This window comes from Ascidiella aspersa, chromosome 5 (assembly GCF_963924565.1).
Source record: "Ascidiella aspersa chromosome 5, kaAscAspe10.2, whole genome shotgun sequence".
Taxonomy (NCBI): Eukaryota; Metazoa; Chordata; class Ascidiacea; order Phlebobranchia; family Ascidiidae; genus Ascidiella; species Ascidiella aspersa.
This window is the reverse complement of record NC_139451.1, coordinates 23,497,413-23,522,123: the sequence shown is the minus strand read 5'-3', so window position 1 is coordinate 23,522,123 and position 24,711 is coordinate 23,497,413. Positions and strand designations below refer to the sequence as shown.

Below are 24,711 nucleotides of genomic sequence, written 5' to 3'. Positions count from 1 at the left end.
GAACGTTCCCTGTTATGAACTTACTTTTGTGCAATTCAGCAATTCGACTTGTAGTAGGACTTGACTAAAATTGACCTGAAATCTGCAGTTAAAATGGACCAACGGGCTGTGGAAGTAAGAGGATCTAACACTGCATTTTACAAGGTTTACCTATTTTTTTGTGTGGCTGTTTGTTTTGTTGATGTTACAAAAATTTGTGTTTATTGATTCCCTTTCTATTTGAATAATATACTGATAATGCTCTTGTAGTAATTTATATTTATCATTTTGAAACAAACTATTTTTTTTTTCACTTTTCTAGTTATTTCAGGCTTCATTAGGTGTTATGGAATCATAATTCTTTGTTTTTTGTTTTGTAATTAGGCAGAATATTATATTTGAAAGAAAATTCTCATTTTTTAGACCTTTAAACATTTCCAGGTTCTAATTAAAGGCTTTCACAACTAGTAACTTTTTGTAAAGTTTAATTTACCGTTTTATGTTTCTAGGCTTTTTTGAAGGACGTGTTTCCTGATGGAGTGAGAGTGGCATTCGAAAACAAGTAAGGATGGGAGACCTTTCATGTTGTAGTTATTGCGCATTATTATGTTTGTTTAATTGATTTACCAACAAGAGTCATCAACTAAAGGTATAATGTTATTAGATTGAAGTAGAGAAACACATTTTGTTTTACCAAATATTTTGCAAAGTATTACTAGACCAGCCATGAACAAAAGCTTTGCTTTGCTTTTTTTGCAAAGCTAAACAACAAGTTCAAACCAATTTAAACAAAGGTATTTGTATCCATAGCCCTTGATTAAAATGGAACGCTTCTGTTGTTTAATTTTAGTTGGCAAGCTGAAAGGAAAATCAGCTTCGGTGAAGCCAGGTTTGCTCCGACAGCCAAAGAATCTGAAATCAGTGATGAAGACTTGGTGGAAGGCCTGGATGTTGAGGTAACGAACATATTTTATGGATCCTGAATTTGGTTGTGATTGTTTCATGCTTAAATACTAATTTAATTTGGCTTGGAGCTGTTCTTTAGCTGTTTCTTGCCTGATGGTACCCAATGTTAAAATCATTGAAGTATTCTGAACAATCATTTTGTTGGTTTATATGAAGAGATTGCTGTGTGCAAAAATTGCCAGATTTAAACAAAAATGTTATTAAAATAAAAGAACTACACTGTTTCTCTTATTAATTCTTTATTATAATTGAGAGATCCATTGTTTTCACAATATAAACTTTACAGACAGTTTCTAACAATATCGCACAGAAATTGTGAAAGGTTAGTTAGTCAGTACTGATGGTAATTTAAATTAGAAGAAGTTTTTGTCTGTTTAAAATAATTTAAATTAGAAACAGTTTTTTGTCTGTGTTTAGAGCTAATATGTGTTCATACAACTAACATCTGCAGGTTAAAACTGGTGCCATTTCTAGAGACAGACTAATATGCTGTTTTATCTTTGTCTGAGTCAGGGTGTCTGTAATTAAGTGCCTTTCCCTGGTTTGAGAGATGACAGCTGTGCCTTGGCAGCTGCCAGTTTGTTTCCTTAAGCTGCAACTGGTTTACTTGTCATGATCCAATTTTAGTTGTTTGATTACACTCACCTTTAAATTGGTACAAATAGAGTTTCTGACTTTGTTTGTGTGTTGCCTAAGTACTCATGGCACATGACGTATGCTTTGTAGGTTACAAAGTGTTTCACCTTGTAAAAATTTGTATCCCATGAAAGCTATCATTTAATTGTGTTGGTCTCTGTCATGGAATTTAGCTGGATAAAATATATATTTTGTTGTGAATTATCTTTAATGGCAACCCCAAAAAATATTAACTACACAAATGTAACCCCGGCAGATACCTTTATATTTGGTTAATTTTAAAGTTTAGAAGCACTTAAAAACTAATTCCCATGATTCCACTGTTAATACTAGATACATTTTAATTTTAAACTGTGTGGAATCTTTCATATAACCAATTATACAATCAGCTGCAATATATATGTAAGACTACAGCATAAACCTACTGCTAAACTAAAAACTGTTAGAATTTTTCTACACTTCAAAAATTTGTGTTCTTGATGCAGTAAACACAATAAACATTTTGAATTTGATGTGCTGTCACTGTTGTTAAGTTTGTGGTTTTAATTGAGTGCCAAGTTGAAATGATTGGGTTTGGTCCAAACACTGTGACAGACATGTGTAATGTCATGATTAAAGTTCATGCCAGTTGCAATACCCTTGGGATTTCAAACCATGTGGTCATACAAAAAAAGGTTCTGATGCAATGTTTATCAATGAGATTAAATCGTACTTCCCTGCCACCGCATAAAAGGATGGCTTCAAATAGAGTTTAAAAAATCGCCCTGACTCTTTGATTGCCACTTGTCCACTTGTGTTGGTCTTTATTGATTTCCCTAAATGTGCAACAGTTTTTCCATTCAAACCCAATGTAGCTCTTGGAAATAGAAGTATTCATAGTTATATGTGCTTGGCAGAGCACTACAAACAATATATACGTGCTTGGCTTTGCTTATTGATATATATATTCTTATGAAAATTATTTGTATTTTACCCTTCCAACTTATGCAAACAATTATGATATCTTTTTTTTTAATTCCCCAAAATAACTGTACTATTTTATCTGAATATTTAATTTAATTGGTTTGACTAAATTTTTTTTTGCCGGTTTAATTTTTTTATTACGTTTTTGTCACCTTTTTTCCATTAACTTTACATGTACATTAAATAACTTTCTGTTAATTTACAGTTTGATTATATTCACTAACACTAAAATTATTGTTAATTTTCACCATCATGTAGATTTTCAACTGCTTGGTTGGTAGTGTTATGATTAAACTAAAAAAACTCTAATTTTTTTTAAAATTTCTTTACGATACTCGATTCTGGGTAATGTTTTAAGTTTCAGAATATAATTTCCAGGGTCACACAGATTTGCATTTAAGGAGTTTGAGTTGCTCCTTTGCATTCAACGTTTTACCACAATGTGACAATTTATTTGGGCCTAAAACTAATCGTGACTCTTTATGTGGCTTAAAAGGTCCACACAAGAGCCAATGAAATGGAGCCTTGTGGATGGTGGCTTGCCAAGGTCAAGATGACCAAGGGTGAATTCCATGTGATAGAGTACCAGGCATGTCAGCCGAAGCACACCGAAATTGTGACTCGCGACCGCTTGCGCCGTGCTAGCACTCAGCCTCTTTTCAGTTCGGCACCGATTCTTAAGGCAATTCTTCCAGTTCCTGAAGATTTGCAAGAATTGTAAGTTTTTTGTTTGAAAGTGATAATCCCTTGTGTTTATGCAAAGTTTACATTTTTTGTTTCCTGAAATGAGAACACTTATTAAAAGGAATAAAAATATATTACCAGTTTACTGATTGATTTTTTCACTTTTAAAAAACCTTATTTTAAAAGAAAAGGATGACTTAAATGGGCATTAACGTCTCCTTAAAAAAACAAAAATTTTGTTGAACTTTTGCCAATATAAATAAGGATAATTCATGTTATCTTGGGGAACATGCATCCATGGTTCACTGTGTCAGAGCCCGTTTTTCTTTTGTTTTAATTGTATTTTTAACCTTGTAACAAATAGGTCCACTCTTTTACCTAACTTATTCGACCCATATACAGGTACTGATGTTAATTTTTTTTTCGGTTTTCAGTTGCACCAAATATATTGACGCTCACAAAGAGTTTGAAAAGAGCACTGGGGCGATTTTTGTCCAGTACCGCCCAGAGCAGAAGTGCCTCGATGTCCTGGTGCCGAATGAATCTGCGAAACACCGAGCATCCATCGTGGCCGACCTGCATTTCAGAAGTCTGCGAACCAAGTTGGCCATGCTACAGAGAGTGGAAGAAGCAGCAAAACATCTGGAGGTAAAAATATTTCTTGCCGCTGTTTTTTGGGGGGATATTGTTTTTGAACAAACTTTTTTGTTGTATTTATAGAAAGGCATATTTTGTAGGTTTATTTTAGCCTATATTTAGATCAGTACTTTGTAGTTTATTTAGCTCTTTCAAAAACCTGGTTCATTTGGAATTCATTACTTTGTAGTTAATTTAGCTCTTAAAACCATCTGTGATATATATCTTTAAAGGCTACCCAACAATTCTATCAATTCTACTAATAGATAACATCTTGTTCCTTAGTGTATTTGGGTACCACTCTGCCACTTTTGTGGAAAAACCAAACACCAGCTTGCATAATTTAAAGCTTGAATTGAGTGTAGTGTTTCAGTAAGGACAATTGCATACGCTATTGTGATCTCTAACGTCAACATATCCTGATATTATGGGTTCAAGTCAAACTAAAAAAAAAGACTGACAAATTTCTCTAGAGTGGTTTGGTTTTCATACCTATTTCATGTTGTTTATGGCCCAAAGGCATTTTTAACCAAGCCGTCGGGCTTCTCTGCACTTCTATATGATTTTTATGCTAATGTTTATTGTTTTGTAAACTTTAGTTCTTGATTCTCTTATATGTTCATTGTGTTGCTTATAGAGTTTAAACTCAGTACATCAAAGGAACTAGAAAAATCTTAATTTTAACACATTAATACCTTTTAATATAAAATCTATTTATTAATCACTATTAATTCATTATAAACAAAAAGCCTCAATATGCTTTGGTAGTTTTATTTAAGTTGTCCATATGGTGGTTACTAAAGAAACGCTTTATTTTGTTAGAAATTAATTGTTGACTTTGCCAAGTGTAGCCAAACATTCTTTGTTTGCTGGGTTGTGAGGTTCAAAATACATATTTATGCCAACAGTGGCGAACTTACAAAAATACCAGTACTATAGTCACGTCTGTGTGAATAGCCCCTTTTCTTGTCAATGTTTCTTTATCATGCCTGGAATTGAAAAAAGGACCAGTAGTACCTGAACAGCCTCATTCTGGGCGCTCTACTCTTGGGATAGTACTAGCTTGTTGGCTTTGTTAATTAAACTGATTTTTCACCCTAATTCAAGTCACCAAAAACAGTGTAGCGTTTGGTGTTAAACAAGAAACAATAGAAATAAAAAAACAATCCTTATTCCAGCTGTTTTCAACCCTTGGACCGAAAAAACTGTAATGTGGTTCACAGACCTATTTAAAGAAAGCCTAGATTTATTGAAAAATTTGGTTTCATTTGTGTCACTATACTTAACTTTACAGGAATAATGGCTTGGTCAGGAATTAAGAAGAAATGTAAATAAAATGGAAATTTTATTCTTCAGCAGCAAGTATCTCACTAATGCACGGTTGAACAAAATAGCCTCTTTTGAAATCTTTTTTGTCTAAACCTATTTTATAATATGTTTTTTGTTTATAAAAGTGATTAAGCCACAGATTTTTTTTGCAACGAAAATAGGCCACGAAAGAAAGAAGGTTGAGAAATAGAGATAGACCGATATATCGGTTTAACGATAATATCGGTCAAATTCGGCTTCTACTGATATATCGATATCGGTAAATGAAGGCCGATACATTTGCCGATATTTTAGTACCAAAATATGATATCGTTTTTCCTGTACAACAAACAACTTATCTGGTTTTAGCATCAGGTCAAGTTAATATGCAAAATAATAGTTTAATAATTAATAAAGGTATATAAACTAAAACATTATTTGGAATTTTCTTTAGTTAATTTAAGATTTGAACATTCTAAGGTATATAAAAAAATTGGTATCGGGTATCAGTTGAAAAATATAAAAAATCAGGTATCAGTATCGGTACAAAAAATGGATATCGGTCGATCTCTTTTGAGAACAACTGGCTTATTCTGATGAGCAACAGTTCAAGATTATGGGCGGCCTTAATCAATCTCAATTTTCCTATTTGTATAGTAGCTTAGCAATACGTTCGGTTTCCACAATAGAAAAAGTAAAAAATATCCCATTCTGATCACTCCACACTCCCAACAGTCCAAACTGGGAGCCTTTTTTAAATAATGTTCGTAAGATTGTTGAATGTTTATAAAACAGATAAAACATAAAATATTATCTTAAAATATTTACAGAAATATTTATTTTGCCTATAAGCAATTCTTGTTGAATAAGAAACTGACGATGCCTTATAGGCGAAGAAAATATATTTCTGTAAAATTTTAAGGAACGATTTTATGTTTTATCTGTTTTCATAAACTGTCTTGAGATCATCTTATACGAAAACAAGAATCGTTCTTTTTCATTTTATTATCTGCGGGAGAATCCTTACTTTCTAAAGTGTTTTAACCTTTTTAAAATACTTTCGACTTTTCGCCCAGGTCACTCAGCAACGCGCCACCTCTTGCACCGAGAACTTTCACGTTGCTGACGACCTAATCGGCCTGGCCATCGGCACCAACGGCAACAACATTATCGCGGCCAGACGGGTGCCCGGAGTAATGGACATCATTTTGGACGAGGAAACGCACAACTTCACCGTCTATGGCGAGACGAGGGAAGCCGTGACCAGGGCCAGAGATATTCTCGAGTTTTTGGAGACCGAGGTTTTGGTGCCGAGACCCTTTGTCGGTGAGTTTCCTTTTTACTGGCCCTGTTTTTAAATTGTGGTCCGCATACCTGTTAAAATGTGTACTGAACAGTACAGCAGAATTAGTGATCCGCCAATAATCAGTTTCGACTTTCGCGTGTTAAACCGTAAACCCCAAAACAAACCTGGCAGCCCAACTTGATTAGGCAAACAATTAATGGGCAGCTCGACTTGACCGTAAGGTCCTTTCGCTGTCTTTGTGTTATTCTTATGTTCTTTTTTCAATGTTTGCAAAGATGCACAAAAATTAGATGATTCTGAATCTGAATTAAAGCAATCTCAAAAAACTTATCTTTATATAAGTTACATCATTTATCTATTTTCTTTATTTTACTTCAGCTTTGGTTTAATGTTAGATTTTTTTAAATAGCAAAGGACCGAGCCCGATACGTAAAATTCTTAAAAATAATTCGGAAACACCTCGTTATGGGGTCACCCGAAATCATTGTAAAGTATTTGTTTTTATTTATTTGCGATTGTCACATACGTTAAACGGTAACACACAATAGGACCTGCAAGGCAACAATATCTATAACGGAATTATCTTTAATGCCGCGGTATTAGGACAAACGTCATAAATAAACCAAATGCCTTTGATAAGAGATAGTGGTGAAAAATGATTGGCATTTGAAGTGAGTTAGGCATGGCGGTATTGCTGGAGTTAGATATAAATTTAGCGTTGCCATTGCGGTAGGGTGAGAGGTTGTTTAAACGTTATTTGGACTGTTTACGTCTCATTCTGACTGGTATTTTCTAGGTTTGGGCCGTAGTTCGGTTTACTTATATTAGTCTCTTTTAGGTCTTAAAACGAATTCGTGTATAATTCAACCTGGACATTATTTTATTTATGGTCTTATTGCTGAAATATTGTTAAACGTAATCTTTAAATGTTTTATTTGTTTGTTATTGGTTTGCGTCGCAGTGCTTTAAATGTAGCTTGGTGTGTGCTGCGTTCATTTTCCGGCTTCTTTAAGGAGACCAAGCGTGATTTTTGCAACTGATATGAACCAAGCTTTTTAAGCTTGAGGTTACGACTTTTAAAGCTTAAGAGAAATTAAAAAATGATGAGCACAGTATCACGTTCGTTACCTCACTCATGAAGCTAAGTCGTGAACCGTGCCACACAAACTTTAAAAAATCTATGTCGGTTTGCTCAATTCCGTTTAGATTTGTTGTGGTACTGAGTGGTGGAACTTCTTCACTTAAATATCACAAAATATAAACGTCATTAAAGAAAGTTTCGTTTCAAATTTATTGTACACTTGAACTTGTTTCTAACACTGTTAAGTAAATAAAAGCAGACTAAATCAACATTTGAATATCCTCCCCCTTTTTCAGGAGGTAAAATGTTTATTTTAACATCACGTTTAAATGATTCTGTAAACATTTGTGAAATTTTTAGATTTATACGTGATTTCTTTGTATTGCAAATACACCATCGGGTCACATAATTAAATCGAAAATTGACACCTTACTCAAAAGTCACCAGTTTAAAAAAAATCCCTACGTACGGTTTTCCAGGCAAAGTGATCGGCAAAAAAGGCGTCACGATTCAGGAGATGATCGACAAATCCGGGGTGCTTCGTGTCCGCGTGATCGGCGACGACGAAAACGAACCGAACAATCGCACCGATAACCTGGTGCCGTTCCGCTTCGTCGGTACCAAGGACAACATCCGGAACGCCGAGGCGATGCTCAACTACCACGTTGCTTATCTCAAGGTGCCTACAATTGAAATTTAATCAAAAAAGTAGCGACGTACGATACCGGACTTTTTTTATTCTCATACCTTTCACCCGATTCTGTATGCAAAATGCATCGCGATCCGATCCGATACTATCACGTTGCTTATCTTAAGGTTCTTGCAATTGGAATTTGATTTAAAAACTAGCGACGTACGACACCTGACATTTTATTCAGATACCATACACCCGATATTTTACAAAAACAGGATTGCGATCCAATCTGATACCAAATGCCGTCATTACTATGGTTAAATAGCTAATAGAGATGCAAAATAAACTATTAAAGGTAACTTTATGTGCGTTATTAGACCAAAGTTTTGGTTAAGCGTTAAGAAGTTTAGTTACATCCAGCTATTAACCTACAATGTAGGATAAATTTACCTTTATTAAAGCTGAAAATTGCTTTGTTAATTTGGTAATTTGGCATCGCTTCGGCACAAATACTAGCGTAATATCGGACGAGAACCAATACTACCATAGCCTCGTATATCTATCCGACATTGTCAGACATCGCCGTTAGAAAGGAATCGGATCTTTTGATTAGACTTGAATTAATATAACACATTTATTTATTATTCTTACTCAACTTCGGTTATAACAAGCCTAATTATTTCTTTTTTTATGGATTAATTTATAAATTATATTATTAAAAATTCTGAAAACAATCAATTTAGGAAATTTGTTATTTTCCCTTAAAATCCAAAAACTATACGGATTCTTAATTGGGTATTAAGCCCCAAATAATTTTTTTCGGCCAAGTGTAGTGTGGCTGTTTTTATTACCTAAAAACGTAATGATGGCAATTTTTTTTTCCTCATTTTTTTTATAAGCGAAAACATATCTTTGTATTTGACTTTAACAGGCGAAAATCGCCCGAAATGATGGGTTTTGTAGATAAAAAAATCGCAATAAATTTTGTTATTTTTTAACAGGATCTCGACAAGCTCCGTTTGGAACAGATAAATTTGAATCAGAAAATCCGCCAGCTTGGCAACAACAGCTCCGGGCTGCCACCACGTGGCGACGACGGTGAAGGGAGAAGACCGCCGAGGCAAAATCGCAGATACCACGAGGACAGAAGATACAATGACGAGAGAAGAAATCGCAGCGACAGAGGTAAATGCTTAAATGCGTTTCCTAAAACCAAAGGAATTTATTCAGCTTGCGACTTTGATAATAGCCATGTAACATTTTCTATCATTACGTTACAATCCAGTCCAATTATGCTTCGTTGACCAGTGACCACCCTTATACTGCAAGACATAAATACCTTAATATTAGAATTCCCAAATGTTTAGTGTGTTTCAAAGAAATTACGATTTCCATTGTTTCCTGGCACGCAATTTACGGACCACTGCTTTAAACAAATGTCTGGCTCTGTATTTTACTTTTTTGAGTTGAGTTGCTTTTTTATCGGCAAAGGTTTGTTTGTCAAGGCGTTTTGTAGCTTACAATTATGCTATATTTGTAAGTTTGGTAATATCATTCACTGAAAGTTGCACACACGTATGACTGTGTTCAACGACTGTTCTCAAATATCATTATAACAATTAATTGGTGCTATTTTCAACCAGAGCCCGGAACAGCGACGAACTCGGAAATGTCCAACGTCTCGGATACCGGGTCTGAAACAGGCGACTCTATGGCCGAGGGAAAGCCATTACCCCGAAGGTATATTCTATCTTTTTACTGTTAATGTTTCATGATTAATGTTTGTCGGCCACCTATAGAACAGTGGCTATTGAATAGAAATGTATAGGGGTTTTAGGTTTGAGCTCGATTTGTAATTTTGTTGTGAACTATAAGAGGGGCGAGTGTCGCAATAGACACTTTTTAAGCTAGTTACATATCAAAAAAACTTTTTTAAACGTTTTTACAACGAGACAAGAATACACATAGAAAGCAACTCTGTATACTTAAGTATTCCCAGTAACTACGGCTGGTTTGTATTGTAAACTGTACGTTTTTTAATAGCAAACACTTTTATTTAATAAAATTTAGCTTATGTGAGTTGCCCATAAAATCAAAAACTTTATATACAAAAAATAAAAACCATGAAATGTAAATACGTACTTCTGCTGAATTTAAGAGAAAAATTGCAAGTTTGTCCTAAAAGTACATTAGATCAAAAAAGCAAACAGTATTAACCTAAAAAAATATTTTTTCCTAAAAACGCACAGTTTTCCGACGGCTACACATTTTGATCAAACTAGGCAAACGACAGCATTCCACACATATAACGTATCTTTCTTTTTTCAATTTAGGGACTACGGTCCTGGGGCCGACCCTCGTTACAGGCGGGGTTACAACAACAACAACAGGGGCAGAGGTGGTTACCCCAGGGGTGGCGGTCGGGGTAACTCGCACAACCAGGATCGGAGGGAGCAGCCAAACCTGAAAAACACAAGTGAGTTGGAGACGCGTGACTTTGATTACGTCATGCGTCATGCGTCATGACGTGCCTTTGCCGCTTCGAATTTTCGTTTTGTGCCTCTCCAACATTTTTATGTAGATTGTTTTTTAGATATAGTGCTAAGTTATATGATCACTTGCTAAAGGAATTATGTTTAGGTCCAGTTATGTGTAATTTTTAACTTTTAGCTCTGTAGTTTGTGAAGGTTGAAACGTGTTGTATAAAATTAAGAAGGGCCGTTTTTTTCATCCGCGTTGTTGTTTGCTGATGTCAAACACGTTTTATTCAAAAAAAAAACATTTGATCTTAAATTTAAGTAGGGCTGTTCAAGGTTTTAGCACCGGTCGCTTGTTTACAAAAATCAAGACATTTTTTTTACAAAAATCAGGAACTTCATAGTTTTAACACATCGTCAAGTCAGCATGTATAAATAATAAATAGTGACCGATTTTTGTCGTGTTTTGCAAAAAACAACTATGCAAATGTTTTATATTAACTGTTTATATAAAAGGCTCTATGTTTATGGAGTCCAAACACTCTTCCGCTGGCGCGTATATAAACAATGGAACTACAATAAAATGTCTGATCCTGTGTTTCACTCTCTCGTGGTGTTCATAACAATCGCGTTTCCAGTAAATTTAATGAAATAAATTTTGGCGATTTTTATCTTGCATATCTTTAAATAGTAAACAACATTCGTTCTCTATACTGACGGGCTGTTCACTGACGCTACTTGCATTTTTTATGAAATGCAGTTTGATTGTAGATAATTATTAAATGTACGGTTTCTTACCGAAGTAAACTGTATAATTGTAGTTCTTGCTGATCCAAATCGCAATCCGTTCGATCTTCTAGTTCCTGAAGAAGAAAACGGCGACTCGCAGCACTCTAGCGCCCACAACGGCCACAACGAGAGCAACGACAAGCCGCACGGTGGCGACGGTAAGTTTTACTTTTCTTCTTCGACAATATACAAAATGTGAAGTGCTATCCGTAAAGAACAGGAGTAAATGGAACAGACTTTGAATTTTTGCACCTGGAGTCTTTAACTATATTACTAGTCACTCGTACATCTTCCGTTTTAAAATCGTGTAGTATTTTTTCTTTTTTTTTAACTTGAACAAATAATGGAAAGCTCATTGGCCAATATGACCTGCAACAAAAGATTTGCAAAAAGAATAAGACGTGATTTTTCAGTCACTTTCGTGCACGATGATTTATAAGCTTTTGTTTGTTGGTATGCGTTTTCCTCTGAAAAGGCACCAGACATGTTGTTTTAACTCTGTGTGTATAAAATTCTCAATCTTGCAATTAGTTTTGCCGCGCCGCGTGTAAAATAAGGTTGAGAACGGTGACCATTAACGAGTAACGCAAACCGACCTAAAATTTTCCGAGGTTTGGAGTAAATTAGTACAGGGGCCGATAAAATAAAAACGCCTGTGTTACGTCACACAGGCCAGCATCGTGGTAAGAATCGTCGCGGGGGTGGAAGAGGTAGAGGCGGCTACAACAATGGCCAGGTTTCGCACAACGGTGACGTGCAAAGTAAGTATAGTGTTTTTTGCGATTTAAAGCACCTTTAGTACAGTTCTTCTCAACCTTTTCGCGACCCACTTTTAATGCAAGTTTTGTTGTGTGACCCACAGTGATGTATGATCAAACCATTTGTCATATTTCGCAATGAGGTATATGACTGCAAAAATAATTAATCAGCATTAGAGAGTTGAAATATATTACATTAAACTGTTTAGCGATAATTTAAATGCAACTAATTGGAAATAAGATTAACAGTTACATAAAACCTGCATCTTTACTACTGCCGTACATACTCAAATAGTTAATGCGACACAAAACACCTAATTGTTACATATTTGTGACATTGTTGCATAAATGTAACGTAATGATAGTGCAACAATTTCCCGATCTAATAGAAAACTGTAACATTAAGGAATGTTTCGCAACACACCTGAAGTAGCATATAGTCGAGCTGTTAACGAAAAATCGGTGCTTTTATTTTAATGCTTTTTAACCCGTTGCGTTGCTATTATTTTTGTGTGTATCTCTTTTAAACTCCTGACCTTTTCATTTCTTTTTGCAAACTTTTTGAAACCTTAATTTCTGTTTTATTCAATCTGAATGTAGGAATTCTTAAATCTAAAAATCTCAATGACACCTTTATTTTTTCTTTCTTCCCCTTTTTTCCGAACTCCAGCTCTTGACTCTGACTTTCCCCCGCTTTCCGATTCGCTCTCTTCTCCCGAGACGCCACCTAGCGAGGGTATGATGTTTTTGTGTGGATTTGAGATTAGCGCGAATCGATGATTTTTTTTTAAACAGTGCAATTGTTTAGCTCGTATATGATTTTGGCAATAACAGTATTGTGTTGCTACACAGAAAATCAACTTCTTTTCGTAAATAGCCATTTTCTCCGATGTTTTGTTTCAGTTGAAAAATTACTGAACTATCGTTTAGGCCAGGGCAGACTTGGACAACTAGATTTATTTGGGCTTTTGAAAATTAGATTAGAAATAATTTAGAGCAATATCGTTTTTCCAAATTAGATTAGAATTAAAATTAGACCGTTTTGAGTTTTCTCAAATTAGATTAGAATTAGAATTACCGAATTCCTAAAAAATCAAATTTCAACTAGAATTTGAACTAGAATCGCATTTAATTATTTACAATCAATTTGATTTAATCGCAATTTATTCTTACAAGAACGCGAATGGTAAATATGTGTGTGCTAATTTTTATGCCTTTTTATGCTTTTTAGACAGTAAAAATTACATACAAGTCGTTCAAACCAAAGAATCTAAATTGAAATTCTGTGTTTTAACTGAGAGACTAAAAATGCCGTTGGACAAAGTAGCATTTTTGGTAAAAATCCGAATTAGATTAGAACTAGAATTAGAGCAAACAAGCAATTCGCAAATTAGATTATAATTAGAATTAGCCGCATTTTGCTCTAATTCAAAGAATTAGAAACTAGAATGATCTAGTTGTCCAAGTCTGGGCCAGGGGTCAGCAAACTTTTCCCTAATGGCCGATAACTGTAGGGATTGGCAATCGCGAGCCGCACGGATATACAATTTTATCATTATGCCTGGCAACAATAGCTTATTTCATACAATTTTATGTCGAAGTTTATTAGCTTGACTAGATTGATTTAAATTTACTTGAAAATATAGTTTAAAATTGTATACGACAAAATGTTAGCTGTACTTCATCCTCATTTAGAGATATGCCGCGGGCTGGTAGAATTACATCGTAGTTTGGTTGACCCTGCTTATCATTTAGTTATTTTACGCTTTATTATTCACAATTTGTTTGACTTTTGTTAAGTTTTTCTCATAAACTACTCGAAATCTATTGATAACCATTTATTTTTATTTTTACAGACAGAAACAACGGAAAGCAAGACACAAAGCAGGTACTGCAGTTAGGAAAGTGTTAAGCTATTTATAACATTCTAAGTACACAACTTCTTTGTTAATTAAATATAATTTTGTAAGCGTTGTTTTAATGTGGAATTTTGGTAATTGTCTTTAATCCATTTTAAACAAGTTGCTTATAAAGCGTTTTTGATTTCCTGGGTGCTTTTTTGGCTTTATACGTTATTATGCGTATTTCTTCCTACAAGATCATTCCGATGCTTAGTTTTTCGCGGTTGCTTAAACCAGTGCTTCCCAGCCTTGTTCAGTTTTCGACTCACATTTAATGCAAGTTTTATTGTGCGACCCACAATATGAAACATGACCAAACGAATTAAAAACAAATTAATGAGGAAATAAGAATAACATTTACATAAAACCTGCATCTTTACTACTGGCGTACGTACTGAAATAGTTAAATTGCGACACAACACATCTAATTATTACGTATTTGTTACATTGTTGCATAAATGTTACGTAATGATAATGCAATAATTTGCCAATCTGAAAGAAAGCTGTAACATTTAGAAATGCTTCGCGACCAACCTGAAATAGCGTCGCGACCCACTAGTTGGTAAGCACTGGCTTAAATGATACGTGAGACATCTGTTAAGGCTACGGTTTCCCTATATTATGCAAGACATTGCCGATTTGAAAAAAATGCCACTTTTCCTCAAAAACGTCAGCGAAAAATTTCCTTGTAGAACGGCGGCAACGGCAAGCGTGCACCACCGCCGCATGGCGACGCCAAAGAGCAGCGTCCACCACGCAAGACAGGTCCGATTGGTGACGGCAAGGCCAAACCAACCGATGCCGCTAAAGTGAACGGCGTTGCTTAACCATGGAAGCCACCCGAAGTGACACACTACGATCATTTTTGCCTTTCACCCGGAATATTTTATTGATTTCTCACTTTCCAGGCTTTCCTCTTTTTTCCTCCAGAAAATTTAGCGCATGCTCGTATAAGGGTCATAAAGTTACTCCGTCAAAAATTCTTCGCTGTAACTGTATCGTAGACCCGAGCGGTATTTTTTTCAGTTATATACTGTTGCTGTACACATTAGCCGGATAACTTTGTTTCGTGGTCGTTCATATATTTTAGGGTACACTTTTTTTAGCTTGCGTCCCAGATATTTGCTAAATTTAAGGTTCTGTTTCCTTCCAGTGCTTCAATCAATAGGAAACTCATTTGTCAAAAACGCTGAATCCTTCGAAAGTTGTTAAACAGTCTTAAATTTCCTTTTTCACTTATTTTGTTACTGTACCAATCCAGTCACACCTGAATGGTTTTTCCACTGCAATTAAAAGTTTCCTAACCGCGCCAAGCTTTCGTAGAGAAATTTAAACCAAAATAAACAGTCCGATCAAACGTTTCGACAATTAAAGAGGGTAAATACTATTTTTCTAATGGGTAAGGCAGTAATGTTGCCCACAGATTTTTGTCAAATAGAAACTTATTCCAAAAATGTTCACATTCATACTTTTTTTGTCTGTCTTCGCATTACTTTTGAGCATCTGTTTTTGTAAATTCGTGGTAACATTTTCGAGTGAAGGTTTGAGAGAATAGGAGACAAACCACTTTTATGTGGATGTTTTCAGAAACCGGTTTCAAAACGGTCAAGTTGACTGTTTTAGTTTCCCTATAACTACGATTTGTCAGTAATGTGCTTAATTTGTTTTTGTTAGTTTTTTGTCAAAAATAAATAAAAAGTAAAGCAAAGGTTAAATTTTGACAAAAGGTTTGTCGCGAACTTGAAATGTTGCCAATCGCGCTACGGTTCATTCGCATTATTCCCGGTTGTCATTTTTCCCAAACTACCGAGTTCAAACCCACAGTAGCTTAGCATCGGCCGAATTGCTAAAAGATCTTATATTTCGTGCTTGTGTTCGCCGAATTTACCCCTCGGCGTATCCACGAAGCACCCTCCCCCATAATTCGCTACTGTGACGTCATGGGTGGCCCCAGCGCAGCTGAGGAGGGGTGGGATTCCCCGAAACCGAAAGTCCTGTCCATGGGTCAGTCATTTCGTTAAAAGCCTCCGTCGAAACTGTAGAGTGCGTGTATTAATATACTCATCGGAGTTGATCGCTTAAATTTAACACTTTGGAACGTGTTTTTCTCTCTTTCAATCTCCGTGGTTCTCGTTGCTTCGTTTGCCTGTATGTAGCGTTTTTTTTGTGTTTTGTTCAATTTTCTTTTCTAAAGAAAATTGCACCGCCCCGAACGACAAGTAGCGAAGCTTATACGCTGTTGTTGTAAAAATGCCGAAGGAATAAAGTCCTTCTTTTGCACGCGCCTTTTTGGAAGCGTCGCAGAAAGTACCACTGTGAAGCTGGCGTTGATTCGAGTTAAGAAGGAAAAAGATTTACTTAGTTACATACTAATTCCTGTAATCCTAATGGCACATTGTTAAAAAGTTTACAGTTTACCTAAACCTTGGCATAACCCAACAATTTTCCCCTCGTATTAAAAATAACCCACTTGAAAACCGTTTTTGCTTCCATTGGAGGAAAGAAAGGCACTTTAAAAGTTTTAATTCCTGGTAGCTTCTCTCCCCTACGTAGGATTTTTTTCGTTGTTCTAAAATACACCCGTTTACCGCGAGTTTTGATTGTTTTTTGCTTGATTCTTCATGCATGGGTGCTCAGTTTGTTTTCAACCCGCGTCTTTGTAAGTTTCTTACGCATGGGGGCACACAATGCCCGCGCCCAATAGTAATCACCCCGTCACTGTGCACCATTTTGTTTTGTAAACACACGTCAAAAAAGAAATCTAAAACTTAATTCGGGATTCCAATTTAGTTCTGTTGATTTTTGTGGTTCGACTACGGTTAATAGTTATTTTCAAACGTTGCGCAAAGTTTTAGAAAAATAGCGCTCTGCGCTAAATTTAGCAGTTTCGTTGTCGCGTCTCAAAAGTTCAAAGTTTCATTTAAACGCTTCATGTTTTTGGTAAATAAATCTCTCGCGCGTTGATTTCTGTAGCTGAAGCTGTGCTCGACCCGATGGCTTGCATGTATTTATTTTCACTCTCGCATTTTCGTGTTTTTCGTTTCTGATCGCTTTAGAGAAACTCTCGACGTCACCAATGGGCCGTGATTGTTTTCCTGTGACGTCATTGTAGAGACTTTCCCGTTTTCTCGCGTTCTATTCGTTCGGTTGTTTTTTGCATGCTCTGAAAAATAAAATGAAATGCATTACAATACAACACTTGCACCGTTTGTACTGATGGACAACTATTCAAGTGCAGATACGATTAAGGCTCCTTGTCGTTAGGAATGAAATCACCTGCAATTCTTCTATCTAAGAGCTTATGTGTAAAAAACGTATGACATATTTGTCCGGGGATTTCTATTGCTACTGTTATTTGGGTTGGTGTATAAGTTATCGTTCGGGTTTGGGTGGGTCAAATACTATTATTTTGTTTATTTCCCACTTGCAATTTCAAGGATGGCAACTCGTTTCGTCACCGTATAAAAAAGTGGTAGGATTCTAGACCTATACCCAATTATTCACGTAATTTGATCAAATAAGCCTTTATTTAAAACACAAAGACCATTTGCCTGAATGGTGTTTAACAAACTAAGTTTTTTTTCAGACCAAAATACTTTTAGCGTGTAGTGACGAAATATACAAAAAAAGTCGTAAATTTTAAAATAACTTAAATTTTTAATAACATGGACCTTAAATGTCGTTGATATTGCTACCAAATGTTTACAATGTATTGGTGTCCATGACAACAAGTTATAATATCCTATGCTAAGGAGTTTAGTAAGATCTTAGATATATTGTCCACTGCTTAAAATTAATATACCTATCACAAAATATGATATAGCTAACAACAAATTTATATATACCTATTAGATGTATATTCTTTTAGGTTTTGAAGTCTGTCTTAAGGCAAAAAATATAACAATAAAGGTTTACTCTTCTGTAGGTCTGTGTTTTAACTCAAAGTGTACCAAACAAAACATACTTAGTACTTAAAGCCTGTTTTTGTGCAATGTTTAGGAAAATTTAGTTAATTGTAACTTTGTATTCTAAAATGTTTTTGAAATAATTTAGCATGAATCCTCATTCACAATATGAGATTCAAAATCAACGCGATGCGGCGTAAGTATTTATCTTTATTTGAAAACTGATTTATTTTATTCAACTTCAAAAACACCGTTTATTTATTCCTGCAATACTAAATAAGTATTAAAATGTTCAATTTAGTGTGCAGTTACTTGTCTGTTATTTAACAGTCTCAATATATATATAATCAGAAATCAAGATGAAAAAATCTGTCACATTTTATTTTATAATCTTTGAAGTCCTTTCAATATATAAGGGTTTCAGCTACAAAATATGAACCCGACCTACATAAGCCACTGTAAAAGGGATGGCAAGCACATCAAAGAGTTTTTACTACCAAAACTCGCACCCAAAATGAATGCAACAAGCTTTTTAGGTGCTCCATTAATTTGGTACAAGGAAAGTAACACACACAAAAAAAGGTCTATAAACACAGCAAGGCCTACTGCCACGCACATTATTTAGGTTAAGATGCGGGTGAGTGAAGTATTGTTAATAAGTATCATATTACTTTACCCACCCACACCCAAACGCTAACCGACACCCTAACCCAAATAAGGTGTGTTTAAACCCAAAAACCCTAACCCAAATAATGTGCGGTATGCGGTGTTTGTGGAAAAAAATCCATTTTTTGCATTACTTTCTACACACCAAATAGGAAGAGAACCGCTTTTTATATAATACAAGTGGGGTTCACTTTTGACCTTCGCTGCCCAGGCAATTCAATGATTTTTGGACCATGTATCTTTTTGAGATCCCCTATACTTTCCTGATTATACTTTAAGTCCTAATATTACTAAAATTGCAATTATAATTATGAAATCTTTAACCATATTAACTTAAAAAATAGATGTACTAATTATATTTTTAGGACACTTCAAATTGTTGCAGCTGCAACCATTGAAAGGGCATATTTGTCATACAGAGACAGACAAATGTTCATTTTACTGAAACATGCTGTCAGAGCAGCTGTAAGTTATTGATCTGTTTATATTGTAAAAAAGTATCTTTACTTGATTAAACATATGTGTTTTTTACTTAATTAAAATATATTAAAAAATATACTGTAATTTTCTAACTATATTTTAGGAACAGTCTTGGACTTATGACATCCTAAGAAAGATAAGTCCCAAAGAAGCTGAGCTTTTAAATGATCCCAGTGTGAAAGCAAAAGTTCGATTTCGCTTTGCCGGCATGGAATTCCCCCCTATCATTTTATTTAAGATATACTTGGTCAGCAATGGAACCAAGTATATCAGTGGAAAGCGAGCGATAAGACCTGCTTCAAATGTAAACATGTTGCAAATAAATGTTTTAAAAATAAAAAACAGATTTTACTTGTGTTTGGATAACATACCTGAAAACTCTTTTACAATCTCAATCCAGCCTAAAAGTTAAGTTTATAAATTCCACAGTAGTCTTAATGGTTAACTGCAATTAAATATAGACATACACAACACATACATGTATAAATCAAAAAACATCTCCTCTGGTAATTTTAAATCTTTACCAACATTGCGGCAACCTATGCAAGCCGCCTTCGTCAAGATAAATGACACTGAACGCTTGTACAACAAATGGAAAACACACAAATTTTTTTTTTTCCCTGGTGAAGGCGGCTTGCATAGGTTGCTGAAACATTGGTAAAGAATTAAAATTACCAGAGGAGCTGTTTTTTTATTTATATTACTATGCCTGGTAGTAACAGTTTATGTAGACATACATGTATAAGCTGTACACTAATTAATACATTCTTTAAAATGCTTGCTTTTTAGGCAGCCGTTGATGCTTGCAAGTTGATGGGAAACCGCAAGTTTTTCGACCAAATGATTGTTGACGCTTGTCAGTATGAGAAAAACAAAATTACCGATGAAGTGGACGTCACCACTGTTAAAGATTATATGCAGGTGAGGTAACATTTAACTTAGTTATTTTAGCTTCTTAAACATAACTGTGACTGGTCAAAAAATAGTTCTGGTACAGAATGGTAGGTTATGTCAGTGTTTCTTAATCAGGTGAATAGGTCACCCTAGGTTGAATAAAATTTTTGCAGGGGGTGAACCACCCAAAAGGGGTGAATAAGGGTGAACCGTCGGAAATGGATGATAGCTTGCGAGCCGAGAAATTGTATATGTTATATATAGACAAGATAGTTTTATCGTATCATGAGACAAGGGTGAATGAAATCTGGAGATAGATGCTAGGGGTGAACAAAACTAAAAAAGTTTGAGAAGCACTGGGTTATGTCACTACTAAATTGGACAAATCACAGCAATATAATAAATAAATTTAAACTGCTTTTTCCCCCACTAAGGCCTGTGTTGCCAAGAATGTGTATATTAAGTGGGTGATAACCGCATAGTCTAACATTTAGTGTATTTTTTCACTATTCAGTTATTATAAGAGTAAACATTTCTTTTTTTGCTTTTATTTGTTTTATGACTTATCAAAAAAACAAAGTTACAGATATTTTACCTGGTCTGTAAACTCCAGTTGAATGTTTTCACCAAAATAATCCTGTTTGAATGCTTTCACAAAACTACTCCAGTTTGAGTACATCACCAAATCAAGTCTAAACACACATACACAAAAACTCAAAAGGTTATTTACTATAAAAACACATTCATTCATTTAGTAATTATACTTACTTTGTCCGAATATATGTGCACAACACTGCCTGAAAGTATATTCACATTTGTTACTTATTTTGGGCAAGTCAAGAAACATACATTGCACCATTACCTGCTTTACTACAATATTAGTGCTATTATCGTGGGTGGTGATGGACCAAATTGCAGTTGTGCACGACTGTGTAAGATGTTCAAAGTAGAATCCCAGAAGATTCTAGATATTTAGGTTTTGAATCTAAAATAACAAATCCATAATATTGAATCCTAATATTTTTTTATTAACTTATATAGCCTCTATTTTGTTTGGTGGAGGGATTAATCTTAATATACCCTGGCCTCTAGTCACAACAATATATCGCAGAACAATTTGCTAACATATGTGTATATTGTAATAAAAACTAGTCTCCAAATTACCCGAAAATAAACGGCAGAATTTGATACGATATTCTACTTTGAACATCCCTAACTGTGTATGAATGCTTTAATTCACCATTTGTAATTTATTCTTAAATATCGTGACTCTTTTACAATTCGCGTCTTTAGTACCTGAGCAACGTGGACGAGATGCCATCGTACCTGGGTGGTAAGGAGAACTATTGGCGCCAGTTGTCACTGGAGGCTTTGCCAAGGCAGAGCATCATGTACGACATCGTGGAATACCTGCGCACGAAGATGCCCAGCGCTCGGCTGCAGAGCGAAATGCCCGTGCTGCTCTCAAGACCCGTGACGCAAGAAATCCAGCTGGAGCAGTACCGCGCCCTTTCCCGTTTGGTGTAAGTTCGAAGATGAAACCCTCGTAGTTGTTTTTTATTTGGAGTATTGTGAACCTCTTTCGGACGTACTGTATAATAGCAGAGCAAATACACAAGTGAATACATTATTCCAAGAAGTAGTTATACCAAGCCGTAAAATTAATTTGAAAACGACCATCACAACGTAAAAAGTTGTGTGCGAAAAAAACGACATACTAGAACCCTTTTCAAACTTTGGAATCCATTTTAACTCCGCTAAACTAGCTCGACGAACTTCATGATTATTTTCTTTACGCTTGTTATGGCAATGACATTGATTCGAAATTACAGCACCTTAACTCAGGATTTAGGCTTGAACTAACTTGCTTAATTTCTGTAGTTAACGGTTGACTCTAAAATTTGCGATTAAATCATGCAGCATTTTGGATAGAGTGTTTCATATTTATACCATTTCTGAAAAGTCACGTTTATCGTACTGTTTCCCTTTAAAAACACGAATGGCCATCGAAACTGCTTCACTTTAAAAAAACTAACCCGAGGTTTTAAAAACACAAAATGGTTGGGACCTAAAAAACACAAGTGAAATGGCCGAATGAATAAGTGAAATAATATTATTTTTAATTTTAAATAAGACACGATTTGCGATACTGCGTTTTTGGTGAACTCATCAAGCTTTAAGTTTTGCAGTAACATCGTCAACTTCAAGCAATTACCCTGCTATGATGAAGTTCTTTCAACCGATGATTCTTTGTGATGAATTAAATACACGTACGACTGTACGAGTTGCAAATAAAAACCGTGTCGTGCAGACAGTTTGTCCACCTCTGCATAATAAACCTTTAATTCACAGGTCGCCGCCAAGCAGCGCTTTTCCACAGATGAAGGAACTGTTTCGTTCGCCTCGTCTCCCTAGCACCAAGGCCGGAACACAACGTCGCTCCGTGCAGTCGCGCCGACGTGTAGCCAGAATGAAGAAGGTCTTTGGCCTTCCCGACACAGCTGAAGAACAGCACCGCCCCGCCACCACCGACGTTCGTATTTTTTTTTTTTGACGGTTTACCGGACTATTGCCTTAACGCAGTCGCAGTGGTTGTTGAACTTTTTTAGCTTGCGGCGCACCGTATTTAAAAAATCAGCGCGTTTTTCACATTAATTGGGTTGCTATAAGAATTTTTCTGCAATTGAGATTGGTGTCCCTGTTTTTTTTAAACAAGAAGGATGCGGTTTTCTCATTGCAAACACCACCGCTTTTCTACATAACTATGTGTAATACAAATTGACTGTTTCAGGCATTTTAAAAACCACAGCCTTAATATGTCCCAGACAGAAAATTGAGCGGTTATTCAGAATAAAGAGACTCCCTTGTAATGAATTGCAAAACCAAAAAGGTCGATTAGATCGACATCATGTCGATTAAGACGTTGCGATACGAGCTTGTATTATATTCAGTTAATGTCAATTTTTTGGCTTTACAATTCATTATTAAGCTACATTACAGATCCGTGTATGTATAGTGTACCCAAAAGACTCCCTGTTTTCCAAAAACTCAATTTTCCTCGTTTGCTGCGCAGGCGAATGACTTCACCGTGCGACCGACCAGTTCCGTTTCTCGCCAGCCGAGCTCGATCGCCGACAAGTTCTCCCATCCCGCCACCGCATCGCGCATTCAAACTGGCCAATCGACGCTCTTCCCGCTTCCGTCCGGTGGCGCTGGCGAGTCCAGGAGTGGGAAAGCCGACCCGGAAGCGGCGGACCCGGAAGAAGGCGAGGCGAAGGCGCTGTACGAGTGGTCGCGGGAGCTGGACTTTGACGACATCAACAGCCGCGGGATCGCGACCCACAGCGCCGTTCCTCGCCCGGATTCGAACCCGCGATCTGTGACCTTCTCCTCGCACCTCACCAAACGCGTTTACGTCACTTAGCACTGTCAATTTTGCTTCCTGTTTTATTTTTGTGAATGTTGTAAATCACTGGTTCTGAAACTGTGTGCAATTAACCCAAAGAGGTAATTCACATTTTTCCCGGGGCACTTTTGATAACATGAAATACTTTTAAAATACTGAAAAGTAAATGTTGTATCAAGCTTTTAAAAGATAAAAACTTTTTTAATATTTACCTAATTAGGTTATTTTAGTAGTGTTTTATTAATTGCAGGGCATAAGTTTACCATTTTTGAAAGAAAGTATTGTGAAATATGTTCGATTCTTATCAAGACCATTACTACAAAGGTTAAGCACCACTGTTGTAATTATTCGTCGCTTCCGTTACAAAATCGCAAACAAGATGTGACATCATACATAGTCACGACGTGTTGAACTCTGAAGCTGTAGGCTACTTTCTTTTTCTTTTAAGACAGACTCAAGCTGAGCTGCTGTACCCATGCAAACTTGTAACATCGCCAAGTTCAGAACACGTCAACACGTCAGACATTCAAACTAGTTAGGTATAGGGGGATTTTGCTTTAATTGCGTATACGCTTCGTTCGGAACTATATATAGTACATTGGTAATGCATTAGCCCTAACGCCAACCTTATTTTTGAAGAAAATTGCTCACATAATGAATGTCGTTTAATTAATGAAAACAATGTTTACTCTTTTAACTAGTTTGGGAGTCTTGATTAGCCTATATCGTTTTTAAAAAAAGAAATACAAAATGATAATGTCCCCTTTTGTGATTGACCGCTTTCAATTTTCAATGGTCGTCAGGTAATACATTTTTGATAATGTTTAAATCATCCCACAAAGGAAATCTTTTATTTATAAGAAATGTCACGAACTTGATTGCAACTGGCAATATTTTGAACATATATATTAACAAAGTAATCGTTCAAGTGCATAAACGTCGGTAAGTATTAGCATATTTGTTATTATTAGTCAGTTTTAACAGTTTTCGATATTCTGCTATATTTGAAATATAGCAGAATATCGAAAACAAATGTAACATTTCAAATGAGCTGCTTTATTACAGTAGTTGCGACATAGAAATCAATTTGACCTATGACCCTAGCTTCAGAAGTACATCGTTTCTCGAAATTTGCGTCATTTCACAACAACCATCAAGTGGGGATTTTAGGTGACAAGTGTTGCGTTTATAACTACAACTAGTGAACATAAAAGGTGGTTAGAAAATGAAAAGTCAGCAGTT

At 35.7% G+C, this 24,711-nt stretch overlaps 2 protein-coding genes across 3 annotated transcripts; both read left to right on the top strand.

Annotated features, from left to right (window-relative positions):
• The first annotated feature begins 11 nt into the window (after positions 1-11).
• Positions 12-17,316, top strand: LOC146145496 (RNA-binding protein FXR1-like). 2 transcript variants are annotated; one of them, XM_083389406.1, is made up of 15 exons: positions 12-144; positions 489-541; positions 830-935; positions 3,041-3,261; positions 3,663-3,876; positions 6,249-6,498; positions 8,039-8,238; positions 9,195-9,378; positions 9,837-9,933; positions 10,527-10,669; positions 11,492-11,617; positions 12,131-12,220; positions 12,888-12,953; positions 14,074-14,105; positions 14,811-17,316. In XM_083389406.1, the coding sequence occupies exons 1-15, from the start codon at positions 94-96 to the stop codon at positions 14,943-14,945; spliced, it is 1,968 nt and encodes a 655-aa protein (XP_083245532.1). In that variant the 5' UTR covers positions 12-93; the 3' UTR covers positions 14,946-17,316. The 2 variants fall into 2 exon arrangements, with proteins under 2 accessions (XP_083245532.1, XP_083245533.1); XM_083389407.1 differs by lacking the exon at positions 12,888-12,953.
• A 768-nt stretch (positions 17,317-18,084) lies between these two features.
• LOC146145495 (uncharacterized protein CXorf58-like) lies at positions 18,085-24,087 on the top strand. The gene is made up of 7 exons (XM_083389957.1): positions 18,085-18,219; positions 19,055-19,154; positions 19,273-19,473; positions 19,959-20,090; positions 21,357-21,586; positions 22,416-22,596; positions 23,137-24,087. Exons 1-7 carry the CDS (start codon positions 18,173-18,175, stop codon positions 23,485-23,487), a joined length of 1,242 nt encoding a protein of 413 aa, XP_083246083.1. The 5' UTR covers positions 18,085-18,172; the 3' UTR covers positions 23,488-24,087.
• The last annotated feature ends 624 nt before the right edge of the window (positions 24,088-24,711 follow it).

What these genes read in the sequence shown, in the direction of transcription:
- LOC146145495 (XM_083389957.1), top strand. Translation starts at nt 18,173, where the DNA reads ATGAATCCTCATTCACAATATGAGATTCAAAATCAACGCGATGCGGC. An exon ending in CAAAATCAACGCGATGCGGC is followed by an intron (nt 18,220 to 19,054) that starts GTAAGTATTTAT and finishes TTATATTTTTAG; the next exon opens with GACACTTCAAATTGTTGCAG. An exon ending in CGCGCCCTTTCCCGTTTGGT is followed by an intron (nt 21,587 to 22,415) that starts GTAAGTTCGAAG and finishes TTTAATTCACAG; the next exon opens with GTCGCCGCCAAGCAGCGCTT.
- LOC146145496 (XM_083389406.1), top strand. Translation starts at nt 94, where the DNA reads ATGGACCAACGGGCTGTGGAAGTAAGAGGATCTAACACTGCATTTTAC. An exon ending in AGAGTGGCATTCGAAAACAA is followed by an intron (nt 542 to 829) that starts GTAAGGATGGGA and finishes GTTTAATTTTAG; the next exon opens with TTGGCAAGCTGAAAGGAAAA. An exon ending in TGGAAGGCCTGGATGTTGAG is followed by an intron (nt 936 to 3,040) that starts GTAACGAACATA and finishes GTGGCTTAAAAG; the next exon opens with GTCCACACAAGAGCCAATGA.